The following is a 23,173-nucleotide window of genomic DNA, read 5'->3' as shown; positions in this document are numbered from 1 at the left end:
TAAATAGAGACACTGTGACAACTATATACTGTGAAGAGAAGCTCTCAAGACAACTGACTTTCAAAATCCTTGGCCCTCGAAGGCTGAGGATGTGGCTCACATGGTTTTACATGTGTCCTTGGACCTTTTTAACTGGGTCCCTCCACCCCACTACCCTGCCTCACAGGAGTGGCCCACAAAATACCTCATCAGGACAGTTCCTTGGACAAGGCAAACGTTTTCCGTCTTTCAATGTATTCACAAGTCTTGTTACTGTCATCTGGCCATGGGTTGGGCCTATCATTTTCAGGAACAGCTACATTAAAATAAAACCAAACAAAATGTTTTACTTTATACAGGTTTAGATAAATAACTGTTCACTAAGAATGAATAAAGGTTTTGGAATTTTCATCTCCATCAGCCACTCAGTACTTCCCCTGGTCCTCTGGCAGCCTGTTTCAGTGAAAATGATCTCACTGAAGGGGTAGTAAGTATGGCTCAAATGAGGCTCCGAGTAATTTGCTCCCTCATTTCACCCACCTCCTCTAATGGTCCCTGAACCCTCCCAGATAGGAAACAGAAGCTCAGAATCATCCTAGAGCATTGCGGGCTCCTTAAAAATGAAGACTCAAAAAAGCCACAACAAATGAAGACAACTGGATTCTTTCCTTCTAGCACCCTTGGTTCCAGCTAAGAACAATGATAGAAAAAAGAAATGGGACTATGGGACGTGGGTACTGGGCTGAGGCACATGGGACTGACCGCCATGGGGCTGGAGTCCGAGTCACAGTAAGTGAGCAGCTCGTGCAGTGTCACTCCGAAGGACCAGACATCAGAGGCAATGTAGAATTTACACTGGATCAGACATTCCGGAGCATACCTGAAAGACATGGGATGCCAAATGCCATTTGCCTGGGCAGGATCTCAAACGTTACAAGAAACTAAAAACCACCTAGTCTTGCTAGAGTGGCCTATTCTGAGGCATGTTAGTGTGGATGAGGCAGTCTTATTGGCTAGAATTGTCTGTGTGATATGTCAGGCAGGAAATAAATCATGCTCTCTAAAGAAGACAGTGGCACACGGGCACCCGTAAGCTCATTTTCCTCTAAGTTCAGGGACCTCATCACCCAGTCCTCTTCTGATTTGGGGCCACACCCAGTGATACTCAGGGACCATATGTGGTGCAAGGAGCTGAACCTGGGTTGGCTACATGCAAGACAAGAACCCCACCTGCTGTTCTATCTCCCCAGTCAGATATCAACTTCTGATGAAAAATTCCAGAAGCAGAGGTACCCCAGACCCCATCCAGTTTCCTACATTAAGCACTTTTTGGCCTGATTTCTTGCACACGCCACTGTTGCTCTCTTCATTGCTTTCCAAGTTTATTGTAAGCATCTGTCTGTTCTTTTCCATTCTAGATTGATCACTCAGGCAAGCTTCCTCCAAGGCATCCCAATGCTCTTGGCATGGAGTTGTAGCCTGTGCCTGCCTCCGTAACCCAAAGCCTGAGGGGAGGCCCCTTCATAATCAAGCTGCATGGAACTGATGTCAGTGCCTGGAACACCCACTGCACCTGTCTCATTCTTGTTCATCACCCACAAAGGCATTCTTCAAGCCACCTGTACAAACCCCCATAAATCTTAAGACTTTTGAGTTTTGTTGAGCGTGGAGAGATGGTTTGAGCCACACCCGATAGTGCTCAGGGAACTATATGCAGTGTTAAGATCTAACTGGATACAGTTCCTGTACACTCAATCTCTTCAGCCAAGATCTTAAGCCTAAACCCACTTTATGAGGCCATAAAACTTGCTGCCTCTACCTTTAACTCCAAGCTTGGGATGGTCACTCCTGGTCAATTTCCACACCTGGACCAACGGCCTAGCACTGGTTCTTACTGGTAGAAAGAATGACTGAGGCACAACCATCTGTGTCACTGAAGGACCCACATACTGACAAGTTTTCTAGTGAAGCAAAGACTGGCCCTAGACCTAGACAGTGCCCTAAGGTGGGGTTAAAAGGCAGGACAGGGCTAACCAGGTAGCAGTGACCCAGATAGGACAGCCTGTCTGGGAGCAGGTCTGTTCCATGCCTGCTGCACTGCCTCCTTGTGCTCTGCCCTGCCGACTTGCCCCATGAGAATGCCGTCCCATAGCACTCCCACCTGCAAGGAGCCCAGCAGGGAAGCCCAGCCGTGGACAGTGAGAAGTGGGTCGCGCTCCAGCCCCTGCAAGTAACTCGGCTCCTATGAATCGGCCCAAGCCTGTGCCACTGCCGTTGTATCCTGACTCGGGCTCTGGGCCCAAAGCCCATGGCATCCAGCTGCTAGTCTTACCAGAACACGGGGCTGTCGCGATCATCCTTGACAGTGTAGTACTCCTTATCGGTCTCGATGGCTTTCGTCAGCCCAAAGTCTCCGATTTTTACCTGGTGCTCACTTTCAACCAGGACGTTCCTTGCTGCTAAGTCCCGGTGCACATACTGGCGAGAGCCCAGGTAGTCCATGCCCTGTGAGAGAAGAAAGTGAAGGGTGCTCCAGTCAGCACCCAGCCTTCCTGACATCCCGAATGTCCTCTATTCATAGCACGCAGGTGAGATTCCCTCTGTGTAAGGAAACCGCCGCTAAGCATAATCAACACACTGAGCTCATCACATAACTTTTTGAGCAGAGTTGCTAATCCACTAACATGAGGGCAGGAAATATACTTGATAGATCCAGAAAGCATCCCACCTGCCGCCTCACAGAGAGTACTGCCCCCGTCCACCGTTAGCACAGACTCCTCCTTTGTTACCTTACAAATCTGAATGGCGTATTTTAGCTGCTGCTTGAGGTTAATTTTGTTCTTATTCTTTGGAAGGTACTCCTTAAGGCTTCCAGAAGGCAGAAATTCCATGATGAGCTTAATTCCATTTCCTCCTGTTTGGAGACAAACAGCTGTCGGCAGGGCTGCCTTGGAAGCAGAGGGTGAAGGTCTTGGAGAAGGGCCTGGATTGACTGCCGGTCAGCCCTGAAGCAGGGGCAGGTGCCTCAACCTTGTGAGTCCTCACAATGCCAGCCTCCGGCCCACTGCCCTGGGATGATAACAGCTGGCACCACCCCAAAGTGCAAAATTCCTGAGCACCGTGTTGGCTGGCTGATGTTGCCCACCTGCTCCTCCTGCTGCAAGCCCAGACCCGGACTATGCTGTAGCGTTGGGGCGGGGCTCCAGGTGTGACCAGCAGGAGGGCACACCAGACCCTCAGGATCCCTTCTGCTGGACTCAACCCCAGGGGCAGGGAGGGTTGGGGAGGGGCCTAAGCACACAGCAAGGAAGCACTAGGCCTAACATAAGGCAGGCCCTGGAGCCAAAGTGGTGAGTACCGGGCGAGGTCTCCACTCCCTGTTCATGGCCACTACAGCAGCTCCCACAGAGCCGAGGTCCATACCGTCCTCTGTGCAGATGCCCTTGTACTTGACGATGTTCTCGTGATAGAGGTTCCTGAGGATCTCAATCTCCTTCTTCAGGTCAGCAATGTGATTGCCGCCGCTCTCAGGCTTCAGGGACTTCACAGCTACCTGCTCACCAGTGTTGTCGCCCTCAGGATCATACCTGCAGAGCTCCACCTTCCCAAAGTGGCCCTAAGGAAAAACATTGGTGGGGTGAGGGAGCCAACAGGCACACCTAGGAAGAGGCAGAGATCTCCTGCAGCACCCCTGAAAGCTGGGGGGCTGATGGTGAGCTCTTGCCTGGCTCCTTCCTGCCTGTCACAGCCCCTCTACTCCCACCATTAGGGGCGGAGACTCCCTGCTCCTCCCCATGTGCCCAGGAGCAGGAGGAGATGCAGAGCACTGTGCCTGTCCACCTGGGCTCTCTTGATCCCTCTGGCTGTCATTCTCCCCCAGATCCCAGCACAGAGAAGGTACCAGTGATTCCATGCAGCTCCGTGGGGCAGAAGGGGGACGTGCAGGACTCACCTCTCCCAAGTCCCGGATACGCTTCAAGAACCGCTTTTCAAAGTGCGTGGGATCCACTTCGGTGGCCGGCTTTTTCTCGGACACGATGTCAGGGTCTGGGGGAGAGAGAAGGTGGTTAAGGAGCTGCTCTGGCACAGGGTTCTCAAGCCATCCGCGCCAGGCCACGCCTGCAGTCAAGGCTGCTCTTACTCTGCTCCTCCAGCTTATTGATGTCTCGCATGATAGCCCGGAAGAAGGGTCTCTGGTTGGGGTCGTAGTTCATGCAGCGGGTCATGAGGTCAGCCAGCTCCTTACAAGATGGTGTCACTGGCCTGCACCGGCTTTCGTAGAATCTCTCTTTCTGTCAAGAGGAGGAAGCGCACGTGGAGGAAACCAAAGCGGCACTTCTGAACCTCTCGGCCCTGTCAGCTGCTACCGGACCTGCATGACTCATCACTCCCAAAAGTCAAGATTTCAGAAACACATCAGTCACAGCTATGTAACCAGCGCATGTGCTGTATGTTATTCCTGCGTGAGTCTTGGTCCTGATACTAAAATAATCCAAACTTGGGCCACAGAGAGTTGAGAGGAGAAGAATAAGTGTTTACCTTGCATGCGGCCTACCCAACATAACCCCCAAACAATAATTCAAATTCAGAGAGGAAAGGCACAGAGCCCAGCCTGAACAAGCTGCACTGTGCGGCCCTGCAGACTTTCAGCAAGCCTGGCAACGTTCATGGATATGAATCTCCAGATTCACTCCCTTTGGCTCAATTCCAGTAATTAAAACATACAGAAAGAAACCAGATATAAAGATTTCAATTTAAATTTCCCTCCTGCTGGATTAGAATCGTAGGCTCTTGAAAACACAGCCTGAATGCCAAATAAGTAGTTGTGAGTTTTACACACTAGGGTAGGCACTAAGTCGCAGTGGCATGAGAGCCATGAGTAGTACAAGCTGGCATCAACGTGTTAATGAAACAATTGACTCTTTCACTGGTGTTTCTGGGCCTTTCGTGAGACTGGGAGTCAAACATGGGGCTCCTAGACAAAGCATCTGCTCCAGTCTTTGAGCCATCTCCTGGGCCCCCAAAACTAGGTCTCATGTCATATCTGTAAAGATTGTAAGACACTGACCCACAGAGGAGTAGAGCAACTATAAATGAAAAAAAGACAGCAAGTGTACCTCATCTGGGTCCAGCTTTATTTAGAAGAGATAGAAATGGTCTGGCAGACCCAAGTGTACACAGCTGAGGAGACGGGGCTCTCATGAACATGGTTTTCTGTATTTTCTGAATTCAGTGTAACTTATGATTATGTTGAATTTCAGAAACAAACACGAGAGGTACTAAAATTCACATCAACTGTAGTAGAAAAATTTAAATTCAGCGACAAATCTTTGGGAAACTACAGCTCTGCCGTTTCTGGTTTGCAGCTGAGGACTCTGCTCACCAAGACTAGAGCCTGGAATGGGAGACTGCACTCCTAGTATGGAGACTCAAAGCACCCACCTGCCTTGTGAGCAGGAAGCCCCGAGCTCAGTCTCTGGTGCCACCCTCAGGCACTAAGAACAGTCCTGACAACCCTGCTGTCACACAGCCAGGTTTGGGGAGCATGTAAATCGAGAGTTTGACCCCAGTGTGCACAGAAGCAAGTATGACAGGGGAGGGGAGGGTGAGGAAGAGTGGGGAGGGGCGACACACACGATCTTCTATCCCACCCATGATACCCAGAAGGGGAGGTTCCTACTACCCCATCCCACCCATGCAGCTCACAATGATACACACCTGACCCAGAGACCAGCTCCATTCTGAGTTCCTGTGCTCACTCCACCCTCTATCCCAGCCACTGCTCCATATGAGCTGTCTCCAAGGGCCAACTCACTCATGTACCTCCACCCTCCGATTTTCCCAGTGAAATCCCACAACCTGGAGCTCTGCCCCTAGAAGAATCTGACTACCAAGGCCCTTCCCACCTCAGGGGGACCTTCCCCCATGCACCATGCCTGCCCTGCTACCTACCCACAGCAGGCCCACAGCAGCGTTCCTAATGACCATCACTAGACCCTGGTCATCCTGACTACCCCTTTCTCCCAGATTAGCTCCCATTCCTTTTGCCAAGGCCTGGTGTGCAGTGGTAGCTGATCCTGGTGGGTGCCCACAGTGACTTGGGGACCACTGTGTCCAGTGCCATCAGGTGAGGATGACCTTGCCTTACCTGGCCAGCAGTTCAGACACTGGCAAAATCAGGACTCCTGCTTCCGTCTAACTACCACATCCCATGGTCTTCTCTGATCGAGTCCTGTATCTACTACAGCATGAGTTTACCCAGAGCCTTTCCAGCCTGACACACTGGGCCGTGTGTATGTGTCACGCTGTGAAGCTCAGACTTGTGTGTGTGTGTATACATGTGTGGGCAAGCGGTGCTGCAGAAACTTCCACAACCATCCCGCAAAGCAGGTGTCTGTCCCATTTTACAGTGAGGGAAGAAACTGAGGCTCACAACAGTTCCAGTTTCGCAGCTGTGGAGATTCACAGCCGGGCCCACCTCCTCCCACCGAGGTGGCTGTCCAGGAAGAGTAGAGCCCTCTAGGGTGCCTGGGTCAGCGCAGCCGGAAACAATGACTCACCTCGATTAGGGTCTTGTCCTTCAGGGGGATCTCGCCATTGTAGCAGATCTCCCAGAGGGTGGTGCCAAAGCTCCACTTATCGGCGGCTATGCTCAGGTTCTTAGAGTCCTCCACGCACTCGGGTGCGATCCATGGGATCCGCTCTATGCACTCTGGAGAACACACAGTTTCTAGAGTTGCTAGGCAGCACTGTCATTCCAGCAAGATCAGGGTGAACCAAGACCAAGATGGTTTTCAGGAGAGCTTCCAAACACGCACAGTCATGTCTGTCCCCAGGGAGCCTATTGCGGGGTGTGCAGAAGCACACATTTGCCAGGAGGGTCAGTGCTGCCAGGCTGCCAAAGCTCTGGCCTCCTGAACAGCAGGCAAAGCACTGGATGGAGGTCAAGTTCTTTGGAGGGGGCTGAGATCCATGTGCAAAAAAGATGCATGGCCAGACAGAGGGTGCAGGGGCCAGATTAGGCAAGGCTCCAAGTCTGATCTCATGGCACAACCCCTCAAGCCCTACCATGTGATACAGAGTTCTGGGCTTTCCGCCACCTTCTTCCAAAATGAGAGCAGGCAGGGCTTAGGAGGCAGTACAGGGGTCAGGACTCAGGTCTTGCATAGGCCCAATCAAGTTTGATCCTGAGTGAGCATCATTGGGGATAGCTTTAGAGGCCTAGTACCTCTGGGTTGGCCCCAGGGCCTGAACTGCAATGCATCTAGCCCAGTTGATGAAATCCTAAACACTGCTGGGGAGTGCCTCCATAAAAGCAGAAGCCTGCAGGGAGGAGAGGCCCTGGGAGTGGAGCTGCCTGGTCACCAGCAGTCACACTAGCTGGCTGGCCTCCTTCCACTTAAGGACAGCCAGGAGGGCAGATGGAGAGAGCACCAATATCCTGGGAAGCATTTGCTCTGGTTTTCAACCAAGAGCAAACCCTGGAAGCAGAGCGCCCAGCCTCGCCCCGCCCTCAGGAAGCTCAGCCCTGGCCCTGTCCTTGACCTCAGGTAGCTCTCCCAGGGTTGAGGAGCAGGGGGAAGGTTTTTACACATGCACACACACACACACACACACACACACACACACACACACACACACGCACAGACACATGCTTGCACACATAGGCACACGCACACACGTCCAGCTCCTCTGGACACCCACAGCATCTTGCTAGCTTATCTCACAGAGTATCCAGATTTGCTACTTGTTCTAGAGTTACTCCATGGCCTAGTTTAGAGTCTGGCTGGGCACAGCACCACTGGCAGGTTCACTCCTGGGACTATTGGTGAAGAACCACTGACAGCCTCTATCTGGGCCCTGGGGAGGACACCTGGAGCTTGGGTCAGGCCTGGCTCTCCTGCTGCTTGTCCCCACCTGCAGTCTTGCTTCACTCTTGGGCAGTACTATGGAACAACACTCAGGGCTAAGCAGGTGCAGTGCTGGGTGGGGAGGCTGTAAGGTTAAGGGCAGAGTTGCCTCGCACTGGCTCAGCACTGCCATCAGGGCTGTCCTTGCCCATGTATGGACAGTGTGTATCAGCCCCATTCAGAAAATTCTATAAGAGCCTGTAAGACTCCAGTCTGGCACCTCCTAGACAACTCACTGTTGTTGTTGCTGCTGCTGCTGCTATTGCTACTGCGCTTCTATTCAGCCTTTGGAAGGCAAGACGGGAGGCCCAGTGGCCAAACTCCTCCCTGACACCTGCTGTCTGGCTAGGTGAGTCTGAGGGAGAGGAGGTGAGCTTCTGTGTAACGCTCCTCCCACCCAAACAGCTGAGTCAAACAGAGTAGGGCTGGCCGGCCCTCTGCTCTGTGACCTTCCAACAAGTCCATTTGCTGAATCGTTCTAGAAAGAGCAAGATCCTGGGATCTGCTCCAAATGGCCTGAACCCCAGATGGGGTGCGGGCAGGAGACCCACCTTGCCTGGAGAGCACTGTGATGGGAATGCCAGGGTCGCTGAGCTTGATGAAGGGGCCACACTCACTGTCGATGCCCTCCCGGGCTAGGAGGAGATTCTTGGTGCACACATTGCCATGGACTAGGTCCTTGTCTTCCTGTGGAGAGAGGGAGAACTCAGCAGAGGGGGGCACAGTTGCCGCCTTTCCCTTTCCACATGCCATGGCCAACCCTGGTGCCTTAGTCCTCCCTCCTTCTTTGTTGTGGGGCTCCCTCAGCTCCGTGAGGCTCAACACAGTCCTCACAGGCCATTTGCGCCAGTTCCCAGAGTGAGCAGGGGCTTCTAGAAGAATCCCCCAGATCTTACCCCTAATCCTCCTGCAATGACCCCAGGCCATAATGCTACACTCATCCACCCTGATGTAGATGCAGGTGAGAAGAACTGAGCAGACAACAGGGTGTCAGTGACTAATCTACTATATAAACTTCAGAAGGCCACCTGCTTTGCACCACTAAATCCTCAATTGCAAACAAAAGGCCAGATGCATGTACCTGTCTCCCTCCTAACAGGCCCCATTCACCCCTTGCTCTCCTTCCTACCAAGGTCTCTCTGGTTCTCAGGGCCATCTCTAGTCCCAGCACACCGGCTACTTACCAAGTAACTCAGGGCGCTGGCCAGCTGCTTGGCCACCTTGAACTTCCACGGGGTGGTGAGGACGTCACTCTTCCGGTGCATGAAAAGGTCCAAAGGACCTCCCTCCACAAACTCTTCCACCATGATGTCTGCAGCACAGAAACAGCCCTGTGGGGACTCTCTGTCTGGGTCAGCCGCTCCCTCTGGCCCTGAGAGCCAGCTGGGAGGGCAGTCCAGCCCCAGCCCAGAGCACCTTCAGCCCCAGCTCTTGGGGCATTAAACCAGTCTAGAGCCTAGTGGGTGAGAAGAACTGAGCAGACAGCAGCGTATCAGTGACTAATCTACTATATAAACTTCAGGAGGCAATCTGCTTAGCACCACCAAATCCTCAATTGCAAACGTAAGGCCAGAAGCCTGGGCCTGGGCCACTGCACTCCGCACCCTACAGGGGCCTATGTCTCTCTAAGGGGTGTGGGTACTTACTCTCTAAGTCCCGGACACAGACGCCATAGAGGTACACGATGTGCTTGTGGGAGACCTGCCGCATCATGCTGGCCGCCTCGAAGAATGCCTGTGAGGGACACAAACTGCCTTGTCAGTGCTCAGCTCCAGGACAGCCAAGTGACCCCAGGCCTGAACTCTCCCCTGGGTGTTGCCTGAGGGACAGTCAAGATGGTCCATTTGGTTGCCACAGGCCTGGCTCTCCCATCCACCATCCCCCCTCCTTTTTCCTGGCACTCTCAGGAGTGGGACGAGGGTGGGGAAAGGGGTCAGAGATCCTTCAGGGAGAGGCTGGCTCCTCAGAAGAGGCTGTGGGCCTGGGGACCACTTTTCTCCTCTGGACTTAGCCTGGACTCAGGGGCAAGACAATATAGCCATCCAAAGCTCCAGGCACTGACCCAAGGTCTCTGGATGGGAAATGGGGGTGGCAGTACAGGGCACTTGGAGGGGTTGCTTCATCTGTGCTCCCACTTCTGTGTGAGAAGACAAACCAGGGAGCCATGAAGCAAAATACAGAGACAAGTTCTCCCTTGCTGCTGTGCTCCAGAACTGGGGAAATAGAGAAGGAAGACACTTGCCAGAGAAATGTCCCTGTGGCTGGGGTCCAGGACTTTGAGGATCACTTTTATCCTCTTCTCTTCCGCTGTGCCTTCATCATCTCTGTAGTCTACCAGTGTGCCTGAGTAGATGTGCGTACGAGTGCCCCTACCCAGGTGCTCGCTCTGTGGGTGCAGCAGAAAGGGGCACACTTCAGTGGGAGGCAAAACTCGGGGACCCAAGAGGTCAAAGAGCTCCAGCAGCTTCTGGCCCACATACCAGGGTGCCACCTCCCATGCAGCCCCTTTCCTCCCCCTGACCCAATACTGAACTGCCCACAGCCTGGGTAAGACTCAGTCTGAGGAGTAAAGGGGAAAAAGGGGGTGGAGGCCTCACCCCCAGAGGCCTCTACTGCTGGCTGCCAATTAATGTGGAGGAGTCTCTCCTCCATGCTCCATCTCAGCAACCTCCCGCCCAGGTCCCAGAGCAGCAACAGGGTAAATGGGGGCTGCCTCAGGTTGCTGAGTTTGGGTAAAAGGACCAAGAGGGGGGACCACTGGGTGGGGAGTCTTTTGGGTAGGACATTAGGGATGGATCCTTTGGGTGGGACGCTGGTCTCTCTGATCAGCAGTCTGCTGCCCTGCTCCCTGCTGCCTTCTACACTCCCACAGGTTCCTTCTAGAACAGGGGTCTCAAACTCGAGGCCCACGGGCCGTTTGTGGCCCTCCGTACAACATTTTGTGGCCCTGCCCTAGAGGAATCTTTTTTTGTTTTGTTTTGTTTTAGTTGTTTGGGTCACACCCCCCAATGTTCAAGGCTTACTACTGACTTTGAACTCAAGGATCACCCCGACTTTGCCTGCTGCGGCCCCCCAGGTAAATTGAGTTTGAGACCCCTATTCTAGAAGCTTCACCCAGGCCCAAATGCCTATGGGCTTTGTCACTCAGCATGCTTATGAACAAGCAGGGTTAGCATTCTCCAACTCCCTCAGCTGCAGAAGACCTGCAGACAACCCCACCCAATACAAGTTCCCCCTCCATCAGGGAGACCATCTCCCTGGGAAGCAGAGACTCAGCTGGGCGGGATGGTGGGGCTGGGTGGAGCAGCCTGAACAAGGAAAGGAGAGTTTCACTCTACTTCCAGAAGGAATGGCTGGAACCCAGATTTCTCACATACACATGAAGCAAGGCTTCTTCGTCTGTCTGTCTCTGTCTGTCTGTCTGTCTGTCTGTCTGTCTCACACACACACACACACACACACACACACACACGAACACGAACCTACTTTTCTTACATACCCATGAATCTTCCTAAACACACCCCAAACTTTTATCTATGTGTAACTCTTTCATAGACACACAACACGCATACTTCATTTTCTCACCCACACATGAACCTATACTTCTGTTTTCGTTAAATCTGTCAGTCTGGGGCCGTCGAGGTGGTGCTAGAGGTAAGGTGTTTGCCTTGCAAGCGCTAGCCAAGGAAAGGACCATGGTTCGATCCCCCGGCATCCCATATGGTCCCCCCAAGTCAGGGGCAATTTCTGAGCACGTAGCCAGGAATAACCCCTGAGCATCAAACAGGTGTGGCCCGAAAAACCAAAAAAAAAAAAAAATCTGTCAGTCTCTTTGTCTCTCTCACTCACACACACATGAAGTCAGACCTTTCTCTCTCACACATACATATGAACCCAAACTTCTCCGTCTGTCTGCCTGCCTGTCTCTCTCTGTGGGGAGAGGCAGGGGATGTGGAAGGCCAAAGTGGCAGCCATGCAGGAAGCGGGCAAAGACTCACTTGCACAATGTCCTTCTTGAGGATTCGATCGAAGCTTAGCTGGCTCATAGGCTGGCAGCTCATAGGCTGCCACTCTTGAGCCTTCTTGGTGGCCACCAGCAGGTTGGAGATTTCTAGGTAAGACATAAGCAAGTCTGAATAGAGCAGTAAAGGCTGAGTGCCTGAGTCCATGGTCTGCCCATGTAGGGGGAACCAAGAAGAGCCTCATGCATTTCAACAATTATTCATTAAGTATGTGATTCCTGTCCTCAGCAGCTCACAGGCAAACAAGAGTCCAAACTCACTTTGATTAAGAACAACAACAACAACAACAGAAAAACCACCACCACCATTGGGCCACAGATCAAACATTGGTATGATGGTTTCAAGTGCTTGTCCAGCAAGTGCCCTAAGGTGGGATCCAGTGTTGCTGCACTACTCCGAGGGTATCAGGATGGATCCCTCTAATGTCCCTGGTAGAAGGGCCTAGGAAATGCTCTCTAGCAGAGGATGTGGCCAGGGTGAATAGAGGCCCCAGGTGACAAGCAACACAGGAGAAAGCAAACAGCAGATCTCTGCTTCCCATTAGAGCAACACCCATCTGCAGCCTAACCTTGCTGCACAAGGCAGGGGGCTTTTCTACAAGATGCAGGCACCTGGGCTTGGAATTGTCAGCTCCCTTGGAATTCACTGAAGACCACCGGAAACTGTGAGCCCTGGAACCTGGGCTGTGGGAGAGACTGACCTCGGGGCTTGGGCTGGCAGCAGCGCTTCAGCACGAAGCTGATGTTGTCTGTACGCAAGATCTGCTTCTTGAGGTGGCCCATGAGCTCCCCCAGGCTGGGGAAGCTGCTTTCTGAGCCGTGCAGACTGTAGGAGCCTTTCTTCACTTCAATCTGAAAGTTCTTGAACTGTTTCTGGCCACTCAGGACCTGCCATCCAGAGAAACAAACAGGCCCATGAGCTAAGTGCAAGGTGTAGGAAGAGGGAGTGTGATCAGTATTGGGAGGCACTCATGACAGGAGCGGCCTCGATGCCAGGACCTAGTGGCATGGCCTGATGTGGTGCATGCAGTACAGGTATGGTCTGGTGAGGGTGGAACACATGAAGGTGCTTTCAATCCCCAAGCCACCATTAGATGGTCATGGTCAGAGGCCTGCGGGACAGTTCCAAATAGCAGAGTGGGTGGCAAACCACCCCTCAGTGTCACAGACAAGAAGTTGAAACACAAGTTTTCCTTTTGGGCACCTTTGCAAAGGAAACGAGTTCTTTAATTAAATCACTGTGAATTACAAAATTAGTCACGAGTTTCAGACACATAATATTTCAACACCAATCCCTGCACTGGAGCCTGCTACCCTCTACCAATGTCTCCAGTTTTTCCTCCACTCCTACTCCCCTCCCCAGTTTGCCTCTGTGACAGGTACTTTTCCTCCCACCACTGAAGAAAACTGTTTGAAAAGCTAAAAATGAGGACCACAGAGATTTATTCAAAGAGCAAAATGGGCCAAGATAGTGGACCAAAAAATACACTGCCTACCTTTTCCTGTCACGTGACTGTCCACCCTCTCTTTGGATGTTCAGAGACAATGTTTTACAAAGAGCCAGCACAGCACAATGTCTGTAGGTTTGCGTGACAAAGGCAGAAGCCTGCATGCTCAGGAAACAGAAACTTGGTGCTGACACCCACTCCTGGTACCACAGGAGTCCCAGCAGAAGGCTGGACTCTCCCTCTCCTGTCCAAGGGAAATCTGGTCTTCCTCCTCGCCAAACACAGGCATCCTGCCAAGTCATAATCTATGGTCTTGCACATAAACCCGTCACTGCAGCCATAAGCAGGAGGCCATGGTCACAGCGACCCTCTGGGCAGGTGATAGCCCTGGACTTCGCCCCATTACCCCTCAGCTTAAGTTCCTCTTGCCACTGCCTTTCCCCATTCCCGGCACATCAGGTCCCGGGTTTTCTTTATTTTTTTTTATTGGTTTTTGGGTCACACCCAGCAGCGCTCAGGGGTTACTCCTGGCTCTACTCAGAAATCGCTCCTGGCAGGCTCGGGGGAAGATATGGGATGTCGGGATTTGAACTACTGTCCTCTGCATCCAAGGCAAATGCCCTACTGCTGTGCTCTCTCTTCAGCACCTATGGTTCCGGATTTTCTTTTCTTCTAGGGCCCCAGGTGACCATACCTGACTAACTCCCCTTGCACAGACCAGACTCCTTGCCAGTCCCATGCTTGAAGTTTATGTTGGACCCAAACAACACTGTTATTTTCTACAACACTCAATCACACTTTTAGACAGTTCACTTGGGGCCGGAGCGACAGGATAGTGAGTGGTGCACTGAAGACCTTGTACACATGGTCAACCTGGGTCAGTCCTCAGAGTCACATGTAGTTTCCAGAGCACCGCCAGGAGTAATACCTGATCATAGAGCCAGGAATGAACTCTGAGTACTGTCAGTTATAGCACCCCAGTACCCCCCAAAACAAAAATGAAAACAAAAAATATTCTTAAAAAAGTCCACTTGGGGGGCTGGAGCAGTGGCTCAAGTGGTAATGCATCTGTCTTGCATACATAGCCTTGGATGGACCGAGGTTCGATCCCCCAATGTCCCATATGGTCCCCCAAGCCAGGAGTGATTTCTGAGTGCATAGCCAGGAATAACCCCTGAGCATCACCAGGTGTGGTCCCAAAACCAAAAAAAATGTCTACTTGGGTTTGGGAAGTAACTTAGTGGGGGGAACAGGAGCCCGGCCTGTAGAGGGACTGAGTTTAAACACCCCCCTCAAAACTACATGCAGATACACACAAGCACACACACAAACATTGAATTTTTTAGATTAGATTAGATTTTAGATTAGATTTTTTAAATCTTCATGAATAACAAAGGTAGTCCTGGAGGCAAAATCTATTCTTTCTGACTTTTAACTCTGCATGTGGGATTACTTTCACCTTATCCCAACTCTGGATACTCAGTCACTCACATTTCTCCACCTGTTGACCTGGGGGAAACTGAGGCCAAGACATCAAGTTAGCCTTTAGAACAGTGGCAAGGACACATGGTACGATAGCAGGCAGTGTCTGGGTCTGTGCCCCTCTGAATACACATAGCATTGAGGTGACCGGCTTCCTTCCAGAAGCACACAGAGCTTTGTGCAGGAAAGCTGCAGGAAGCAGGAGATAAGACTCAGCATGGCCAGACCCAGAAGCACAGCAGCTCCCGACCTGGGTGGGCAGGGGAACCCCTATCCCCTTTCTGGGCTTGCCCCACCTCTGTCGTGACTGACCTCTGACTTCTCAAAGCACGTGACGGTCATGAGGATGTTGTCGAAGTCTGTGCAGCTCCAGCGCAACACATACATACCCTCCTCGCTGCCCTCCTGGCGCAGTTTGTTGATGGCGTACTCCGTGCTGGAGAGAGGAACAGCAAGGTGAGCGCCGAGCCAGCTCCATCTCTCCTGCCCAGTCTTCTCTAACTGGTCCATGGGAGATGAAGACAGCCAGAACCCAGGACCCAGAACAGCCAGAGTCCCAGAATCCCGGGAGGACTAGAACCTGCTCCCCCTCAGTTCCCCACCCCAGGCAACATGACTGTAACAGGACTTCAGGAGGCTACGGACTGGGACCCTCTGTTCTGTGCTGTGGCTGTAGGAGCCTAAGGCCTGGTTCAGAGCTGTTCCATAAATAACCGGGTCACTGAGTAATCGATGTCGAATGAAGAAATCAAAGCGAGGCAGAAATGCCTCTTCTGGATGGTGCCTGCCTTACTTCTCCAAAAGAGAGAGAGCCATCATTCTTGGTACCCACAGGACAGAGAAGAACTGCTATCTGAGCCCATGGAAGGCCACTCTTGCAGTGTACAAGGTACCCTCAGTGTAGCTGGCCACACTACCCCACCTAAACCTGGGCCTTCTTTGGCACCAAAGGTGACTGTGGAGATTCTGTACCAACCAGATTGGGCCGTGGCAGCCATTCTGAATGTTGTGAACGATCAGAGGAGGGGCTACGTCGGTGCACAGGTAGTGGTGGGCGTCTGCAGTGAGCCGAAAGTAGCCATCCACCAGGGACACAAAGGACAAGGCCTCTTCGTGGGAAGAGAGCTTCAGCTCCTGTTGAAAGAAGAAAGGACCCGGTTAGGTCACACGTCTACTCGCCCAAGCTGCCTCTTGGCGGGTACCCAGAGACAGACTTTCAAACACTGAGCGATCACATGCCCCCGAGCAGCTCTTCTCTTCTTGCTGTGGGTTTCCGGCTCCCTAGCATGCATACAGGAAGCACTGCTTATCTTACCACAGTCCCATTACCACAGTCCCATTGCTTATCTCAAATCCCACAGGTAGAGCAGCACATCAGAGTCTGTGTGCCTGTGTGGGTGCGGAGATAAGAAGTCTGGTGGAGGAGACAGGTGGAGAAGTCTAGTGGGGGAGGGGAAGAGGGAGGTGGGGCCCTTAAGCATGTGAACTGGAACATATGTCAAGATTGGACTTGACACTTGGCTGTGGCCAGTAGGTCATGTGACTCTTTTTTCCATGCAATAGTAACAGGTTGGGGCTTCCTCTCAAGGGAGCAACTGGCTCCAGAAGGTTCTCCTACTTTAGGTAAGGCTATGGGATCAATGGCTCTGAGAGTTCACAAAGAACAATGAAAGGGCAAGAGGGTAGGAAAATGTAACCAGGTAGGATGGGGACAGGGCCCCGTGACAGGTGCTTTGACATGGAAAAAGGCGAGCCTGGCGCTGTGACCAAAGTCTACAGTAAATAGGATTGGTGACTCTGAAAGATAACAGACTGCTCCACATGTGGCCTTTGGGGCATGCTCGGACAAAGTGGAGAAGGTCCTCAGCCTCATTATGAGACCATGTAAACACTCAAGCTCTTGGAAAGTGGCAGCCAGAATGGAAGTGAGAGACGTCAAGGAAATGGAAGAAGAGATGAATCAAGACATTATTTGCGGGGGCCAGAGAGATAGCAAGGAGGTAAGGTGTTTGCCTTGCATGCAGAAGGTCAGTGGTTCGAATCCCTGATCCCATATGGTCCCCTGAGCCTGCCAGGAGCAATTTCTGAGCATAGAGCCAGGAGTATCCCCTGAGCGCTGATTGGTGTGACCCCAAAACAAAACAAACAAAAAAAAAAGACATGATTTGGTCACATGCCCAAGAGACCAGCCATCCTGAGGCTGAGAAGGGGTGGGAGTGAGGCTCAGAGGAGGACGCAGGGTACAGTAAACCCACCTGCTCTAGACCACTTCCCTAGACTCAACCTCCAAGCTCTCAAAGGAGTGCCCCTGGATCTGACAACATTGCTAATCACAGGTCTACCAATCATGAAAATCTCCACAAGGGCTAAACAGCAGAGTTAAATCACACATCTTGCATATAGGCAACTGTGTTCTGATTGTGGCCCAGCAAGCATCACCAAGTGCAAGGATGGCCCAGCAACTGGTACAGGGGACATAGTCTTGAAAATCACATTTTCTAGGGCCTCTGTATTAAACCCCTGACCCATTTAGCTGAGAATCACTGGGAGGAACCCCTAAATCTCTAAGCACCATTTAGGAGACACCCCTCGCCCTCCCCCCCCCAAAAGCCTATGCCTTCATTTACATGAAGAACAGGTAATCAACCTTTCTGAAGGTCAAAAGGGTTCAAGGATGGCAACTTCCTATTATTTAACCTAGAAAGTTACATGTTCTTTAGTTGCTTAACCTCTCTGCCACAGCTTCTGCCTGAAACAGGGCTAATTCCATGGCAGGGTGGTGTGATAATGAAGGGCTGGCATCTGTCAAGTGTTTAGAATAAGAAGTGTCTGGCATGGCAAAGAAAGTAACTCACGTTTGCAAAGGGAAGTAAGGTATGAGGAAGATGAAGGTGACTGACCATGACATCACCATGAGCTCTGGCTTAGAGGACAGGGCCCCTGCCTGACGCTTTCAGCTAGGAGAAGGCAAGGTGCCAACCAGCTGCTGTATATCCTCAGCAGCATGGAGCCAGCATCCAGTTAACTTACAGGTCCAGGCGTGCCACATCCAGGTTAACATCGCCTTGACAAGCACAGCAGCATGGGCTGGAGCTGCCATTGCCTCACTGTGACCCCAGACAAGTTTCTCTATCCCTTACATCTGGGTTTTTCTCTCAGACTGACCACCAGAAATAGTATCCAAAATCCTACACTTGAGCTTCTGGAAGGCCTCAGTTCCGACGTGTGGACACAACACAAAACATAGCCAAAGGTCACTGGGAGAAAGGCTTCTTAAGAGAGCTTCGGTTTCTGCCTTCATCTTCCCACACCAACAGTGAGCTGGGCTCTTTCATTTCTCCCTTCTTTCTTTTGATTGGGGGTTGGAGTGTGTGTATGTGATTCCCAATTAATGTTCAGGGGGTCCAGAGGCAACTCCTAGTGACACCTGGCAAACTAGGTGGGAGATTCCATGTCAGAGGCCAAACCCTGCATGCCAGAGATGTGGTCCAAATGGGCAGTACTGGGGCCTCTGGGAGCTCTTGGTGACAAAGTCAGGGTAATTACCCCAACCCCTGTGATATACATTCTCCCCTCCTCCTCTTCATTTTATTTTTACTTCACTTTTCTTATAAAAGCCCAGGTGTGTACTGTCTAAAAAAGGTCAGCAGAAGGCCAGTAAAATACTATAGGGAGTTGGTGTGGCCTTACATGCGGCCACACCAACAGGCCAATCCATGGTTTGATTTCCAGCATTACATATGGTCCCCTGAGCTCAACCAAGAGTGATCCCTGAAGGCAGTCAGGAATAAGCCCTGAGTACCACCCAGAGTGGCCCATAAACAAACAAATAAACACATTTCTTTAAGAGCAAGCATTTATAAAAAAAAACAAAACAAACAAACAAAAAAAAAAGAGCAAGCATTTATACCCTATCTAACCACAAAATCATCAAGCCCAGTTTTTAAGTAATACTGACATTATTATATTTTTTAAAAGCTTCACATTGTGACTGGAACCATTTTGGAATAAAATCACCAGTGATCATTGATGCAATAGTTACCAGCAACGCCTCAGAACATTTTTTTTAACTAGTACTGTTTTTGTTATATTTCTGCTTTTCTCTATTTATAAAGCTATTTTTTTTTAATACAGCATTTACTTCTGTAAGGTTAACTTGGGTTAATTAAAATTTACTTTCCTGTTCTTCTATTATGGTAGACTCTATAGTCAGGTGATTTTTCAAAATGAAATATGAGTATTTGTCCTTTCCATTATTTTCAAAATTTCAAATTTGAATATTTTCAAATTTCAAACTAGTATGCACTCCTGGACTAACTAGCTTCAAATATAGACCACTGCCTGGAAGATAAATGGAAAGGTTCTTCAACATAAGGATGTAGCAACGCTGTCTTTACTAAATATTGTCAACCCATCTTCTAGAAAGGTCATCAAAGAGACAAGCTCTCACAGTGTGATAGGGCAGTAGAGCCTGTTTCTGGCACCAAAACCACTCCTCTTTGGAACGGTACTTGCCAAGCTATCGGCAAACCCTGGGACTCACAGAGTGATCACTCTGTACCATCGGTGCTGACCTCAGCTGTCAGCTGTGTCCACGATGTTCACCGTGCGCCATGAATTCACTATCATCTGTGATCCCATGACAGAAAGCTCCCACTTCCCCTATCAAACTGGTCTGCCTGTCTACACCATGTCCTCAAGTAACACGAGAAAGAGGAAGTGAGTGCAGGCACCCCTTCTCGGGTCCAGAACCTCGTGTTGACACCATGCAGAGGGCTGCCAACTGTGGCTGATTCTCTTTTTAAGAGCAGTGAAGCTTCACAGATCTGGTCCCGCAGGACTGCCCAAGTGCATGGGAAATGACACTGACATGACCACGCTTTCCTCCAAATCTGCTAACTTCTGTGAATCAAATACTAAAGCTAAATACATGTCAGGGGGCAATGGGGGTGGTGAAGTGGTGTCGGGACTCCCCAAACACACACATGCAAGATCAGAGAAAGGCAAGAGTGCAGCACAGCCCAAATTGCCAGACCACCCAGGCCATAGCCGGGTGCCACCATCAATGGGCCTTTGCTCTGGGTAGGAGACCTAATGTACTGCCTGCTGTTCTCAGAAGCTACTCCCTCATCACCGCATCCCAAGGGAATTGTTTCTGGAGCAAACATACCATTTTTTTGTTGTCCTGCTTATTGATGCTGACCATAGACTCCTTGATTACAATGTGAGTGATTTCAGGGAAGTAAGAAAAGTTGTTCCACTCTTCCTGGCTTTTGCTTTTCTCCTCATCCTTCTTGTGTTTACCGTCCAGTTTTTTCCACTTGAGTTTGTTTTTTTCCTTCTCAACAGGAACCACCTGATAAGATATAAGGAAGGGTCAGCATTAAGTTGGTTTTCACATTTTCTGTGAGTGAAAGGTCAATACTTGGAGCCAACCCAGACAGGGCCAACATCCAGGAAGGAGCAAGTAGGCGAGGCATCACGCAGGTTCACACAAGGCCAGACTCTGTTGCATAAGTCCTGAGGCAGGGACACTAGGATGAGACAGACTTCAGCCGGGTACTTATCTAGTCCGTCCATCTCTAACCTCCTACCACTGATTCCTAAAAGACATCTCCCTCTCCACAAGGTTCTCTGAGGAACAAAAGGTCCCTAAGTAACAGCAGCTACTATAAAAGACCAAGAGTCGGGCAGTGACTGTACCACATAATGAAACAGCAAAGACTAAAAAATCTGCATGCTGGGGCCGGGAAGGTGGCGCTAGAGATAAGGTGTCTGCCTTGTAAGCGCTACCAAGGAATGGACTGCGGTTCGATCCCCTGGTGTCCCATATGGTCCCCCCAAGCCAGGAGCGATTTCTGAGCACATAGCCAGGAGTAACCCCTGAGCGTCAAACGGGTGTGGCCCAAAAACCAAAAAAAAAAAAAAAAAAAAAAAAAAAAATCTGCATGCTTCTAATACTACGACTTAACAATGTTGAGTGACAACAGCCACTACCACCATTCCCTCCACACTTACATGACAGGGTCAGTGCTAAAAAACACTGAGTTCTCTCCATGACTGTGACCAGATAGCTAAGTTTCCCCAATTCACTGGACTAACCAGAAGACCATGTGACAGACACAGGTAAAGTAACCACACACACCCCAAGGCCATAATAACTAAGCATAATGCTAGGATTTAATCTGGGTCATCCAGACCTTTAAACCACTCTGCTGTACAAAAACAAACACTCAGTTTGGGGCAGAGCGGTGGTGCAGTGGTAGAGCATTTGCCTTGCTGACCTAGGATGAACCGCAGTTCAATCCCCCGGCATCGACCCATATGGTCCCCCAAGCCAGAAGCGATTTCTGAGCACATAGCCAGGAGTAACCCATGAGTTTCACCGGGTGTGGGCCAAAAACTAAAAAACAAACAAACCAAAAACCTAAAAACTAACACCAAACACTCAGTTTAAATGGCAAAATCAAAAAGCACAGTCTTGGACCTGGAGCTCCACGGAGTACCTCTTTCATGTGGGGTTCAAGTTTGATTCTTGCCACCAGCATTACTGGCTCTGCCTTGTGCAAGGAAAGAGAGAGGAGAGAGGAGAGAAGAAGAGAGAGGAGAGAGGAAGAGAGAGGAGAGAGGGGGAAGAGAGAGGAAGAGAGAGAGAGAGAGAAAGAGAGAGAGAGAGAGAGAGAGAGAGAGAGAGAGAGAGAGAGAGAGAGAGAGAGAGAGAGAGAGAGAGAGAGAGAGAAAGAGCTCATCTATCCTAGAGACAATGGTAGTGTTCCTTTCAATAGCTTTTCATGCCGAGTTAAGGAGAGGATTCAGTATGTGGTCAGCACTGAGTAATCATTTGGTGTTAACATAACTCTATTTAATATGCTACCCTTTTGTTATTGTATTTCATGGGATTCAGAAACACAGGCAGACAGGCGCAGAAGAAGTTTCCCTTGAAGTCCTCAGAGTGAACCTATTTCTTTCTTTTTCTTTTTTTTTTTATTTCCTTCTTTTTCTACGCAATTCAATGAATTGTTAGACCTCTTAATCTACGAATGCAGCAAAGATGGGTAATAGATAGTCTCTGAACTAAATAAACTCAGCCAACAGGGAAAGGATATGCAAACAGATTATTCCAGAAGGATAAATGAAACACCCTGTGAGAAAGGCTACTCAGTCAGCATTCGACCTCTCATCACTCACGTTTTGTTTCTGCCTCCACTGGATGCCAAGATTGCCCGTCACCATCACTTCGTAGCAGAGAACATTCCCACTGTCGTTTGGATGAAACCAATTCATTTCGTTTTCAGACGAGATCAGTAACGTGGAAGGCTTAAATATTTCAGCGCCAAAATGTTTTGTCAGCGTCTCCAATGTGGCCAGGTACTTCACCTTCAGATCATGTGTGGACACGCTGCTGTCACAGATGGTCTTGTTGTTAAATTCCTTTAGAAAATCCTTGAAGACGTTATTTATCCGCATCCTGGTGAGAAGGTTCCTCTGTCTGATGGACTTGTTCAATGTTTCGGGAATATACCTCTTGTAGCTAAAAAACAAACAAATTTTAGTTTGGGAGAAACACGTGTCTATTCATGGAAACAAAAGTAAGCCCAGGAATCTTCCTGCTGTGTGCAGCCAAATGAGAAAAAAAAAAGAATTTCTGGGCCCGGAGAGATAGCACAGCGGCATTTGCCTTGCAAGCAGCAGATCCAGGACCAAAGGTGGTTGGTTCGAATCCCGGTGTCCCATATGGTCCCCTGTGCCTGCCAGGAGCTATTTCTGAGCAGACAGCCAGGAGTAACCCCTGAGCACTGCTGGGTGTGGCCCAAAAACCAAAAAAAAAAAAAATATTAGTCTATCAGCAAAGGAAAAGATTCTGAGGATGTCTCAGAACCTGGTCTGTATAGAAAGTTCTCAAGGCAGCATAAGAAAATAAATAAGAAGATAACATCCTTATTATCAAGTTATAAAAATTTACCTTTGGTATAAAATGTTATCTGAATAACAATATCACTTCTTTTGTTTTGTTTTGTTTTGTTTTGTTTTGAGGCCACACTGAGTGATGCTCAGAGGTTACGCCTGGCTTTGCACGGGGGACCTTATGGGACACCGGGATTCGAACCAACCACCTTTTTTTGGGAATAGCAAGTTGGAAGCTGCTCAAAGGGAAGGATGGATCACATACCTTGCTTGTGCTAGGCCCCGAGTTTGATCCCAGCCCTGGTAGGCCTGAGTAGCTCTGTAATTGTAAGTCTCACACAGCTGAAGAGTATTACCTGGAGTGGTCCCCAGTCTCTTGAGCACTGCTTGGATTAACCCAAAATAAATTTGAAAGAGGAATAGTAGAG

At 50.2% G+C, this 23,173-nt stretch overlaps 1 protein-coding gene across 1 annotated transcript in view; it reads right to left on the bottom strand.

Moving 5' to 3' along the window:
- Window positions 1-23,173, bottom strand: part of JAK1 (Janus kinase 1) — a 46,150-nt gene that overhangs the window by 1,549 nt on the left and 21,428 nt on the right. The window contains exons 6-23 of the mRNA XM_049774427.1: window positions 22,029-22,371; window positions 20,011-20,196; window positions 15,817-15,974; window positions 15,153-15,276; window positions 12,612-12,798; window positions 11,888-12,000; window positions 10,132-10,275; window positions 9,536-9,623; window positions 9,074-9,201; window positions 8,441-8,576; window positions 6,540-6,691; window positions 4,121-4,271; window positions 3,932-4,026; window positions 3,403-3,595; window positions 2,769-2,893; window positions 2,312-2,484; window positions 742-859; window positions 185-295 (exon numbers count right to left, since the gene is read on the bottom strand). Coding sequence (XP_049630384.1) covers window positions 185-295; window positions 742-859; window positions 2,312-2,484; window positions 2,769-2,893; window positions 3,403-3,595; window positions 3,932-4,026; window positions 4,121-4,271; window positions 6,540-6,691; window positions 8,441-8,576; window positions 9,074-9,201; window positions 9,536-9,623; window positions 10,132-10,275; window positions 11,888-12,000; window positions 12,612-12,798; window positions 15,153-15,276; window positions 15,817-15,974; window positions 20,011-20,196; window positions 22,029-22,371 — 2,725 coding nt within the window. The remainder of the gene's footprint in view (window positions 1-184; window positions 296-741; window positions 860-2,311; window positions 2,485-2,768; window positions 2,894-3,402; window positions 3,596-3,931; window positions 4,027-4,120; window positions 4,272-6,539; window positions 6,692-8,440; window positions 8,577-9,073; window positions 9,202-9,535; window positions 9,624-10,131; window positions 10,276-11,887; window positions 12,001-12,611; window positions 12,799-15,152; window positions 15,277-15,816; window positions 15,975-20,010; window positions 20,197-22,028; window positions 22,372-23,173) is intronic.

This window comes from Suncus etruscus, chromosome 6 (genome assembly GCF_024139225.1).
Source record: "Suncus etruscus isolate mSunEtr1 chromosome 6, mSunEtr1.pri.cur, whole genome shotgun sequence".
Taxonomy (NCBI): Eukaryota; Metazoa; Chordata; class Mammalia; order Eulipotyphla; family Soricidae; genus Suncus; species Suncus etruscus.
Note: the sequence above shows the minus strand (reverse complement) of the source record. Positions and strands in the feature narration are given on the sequence as shown.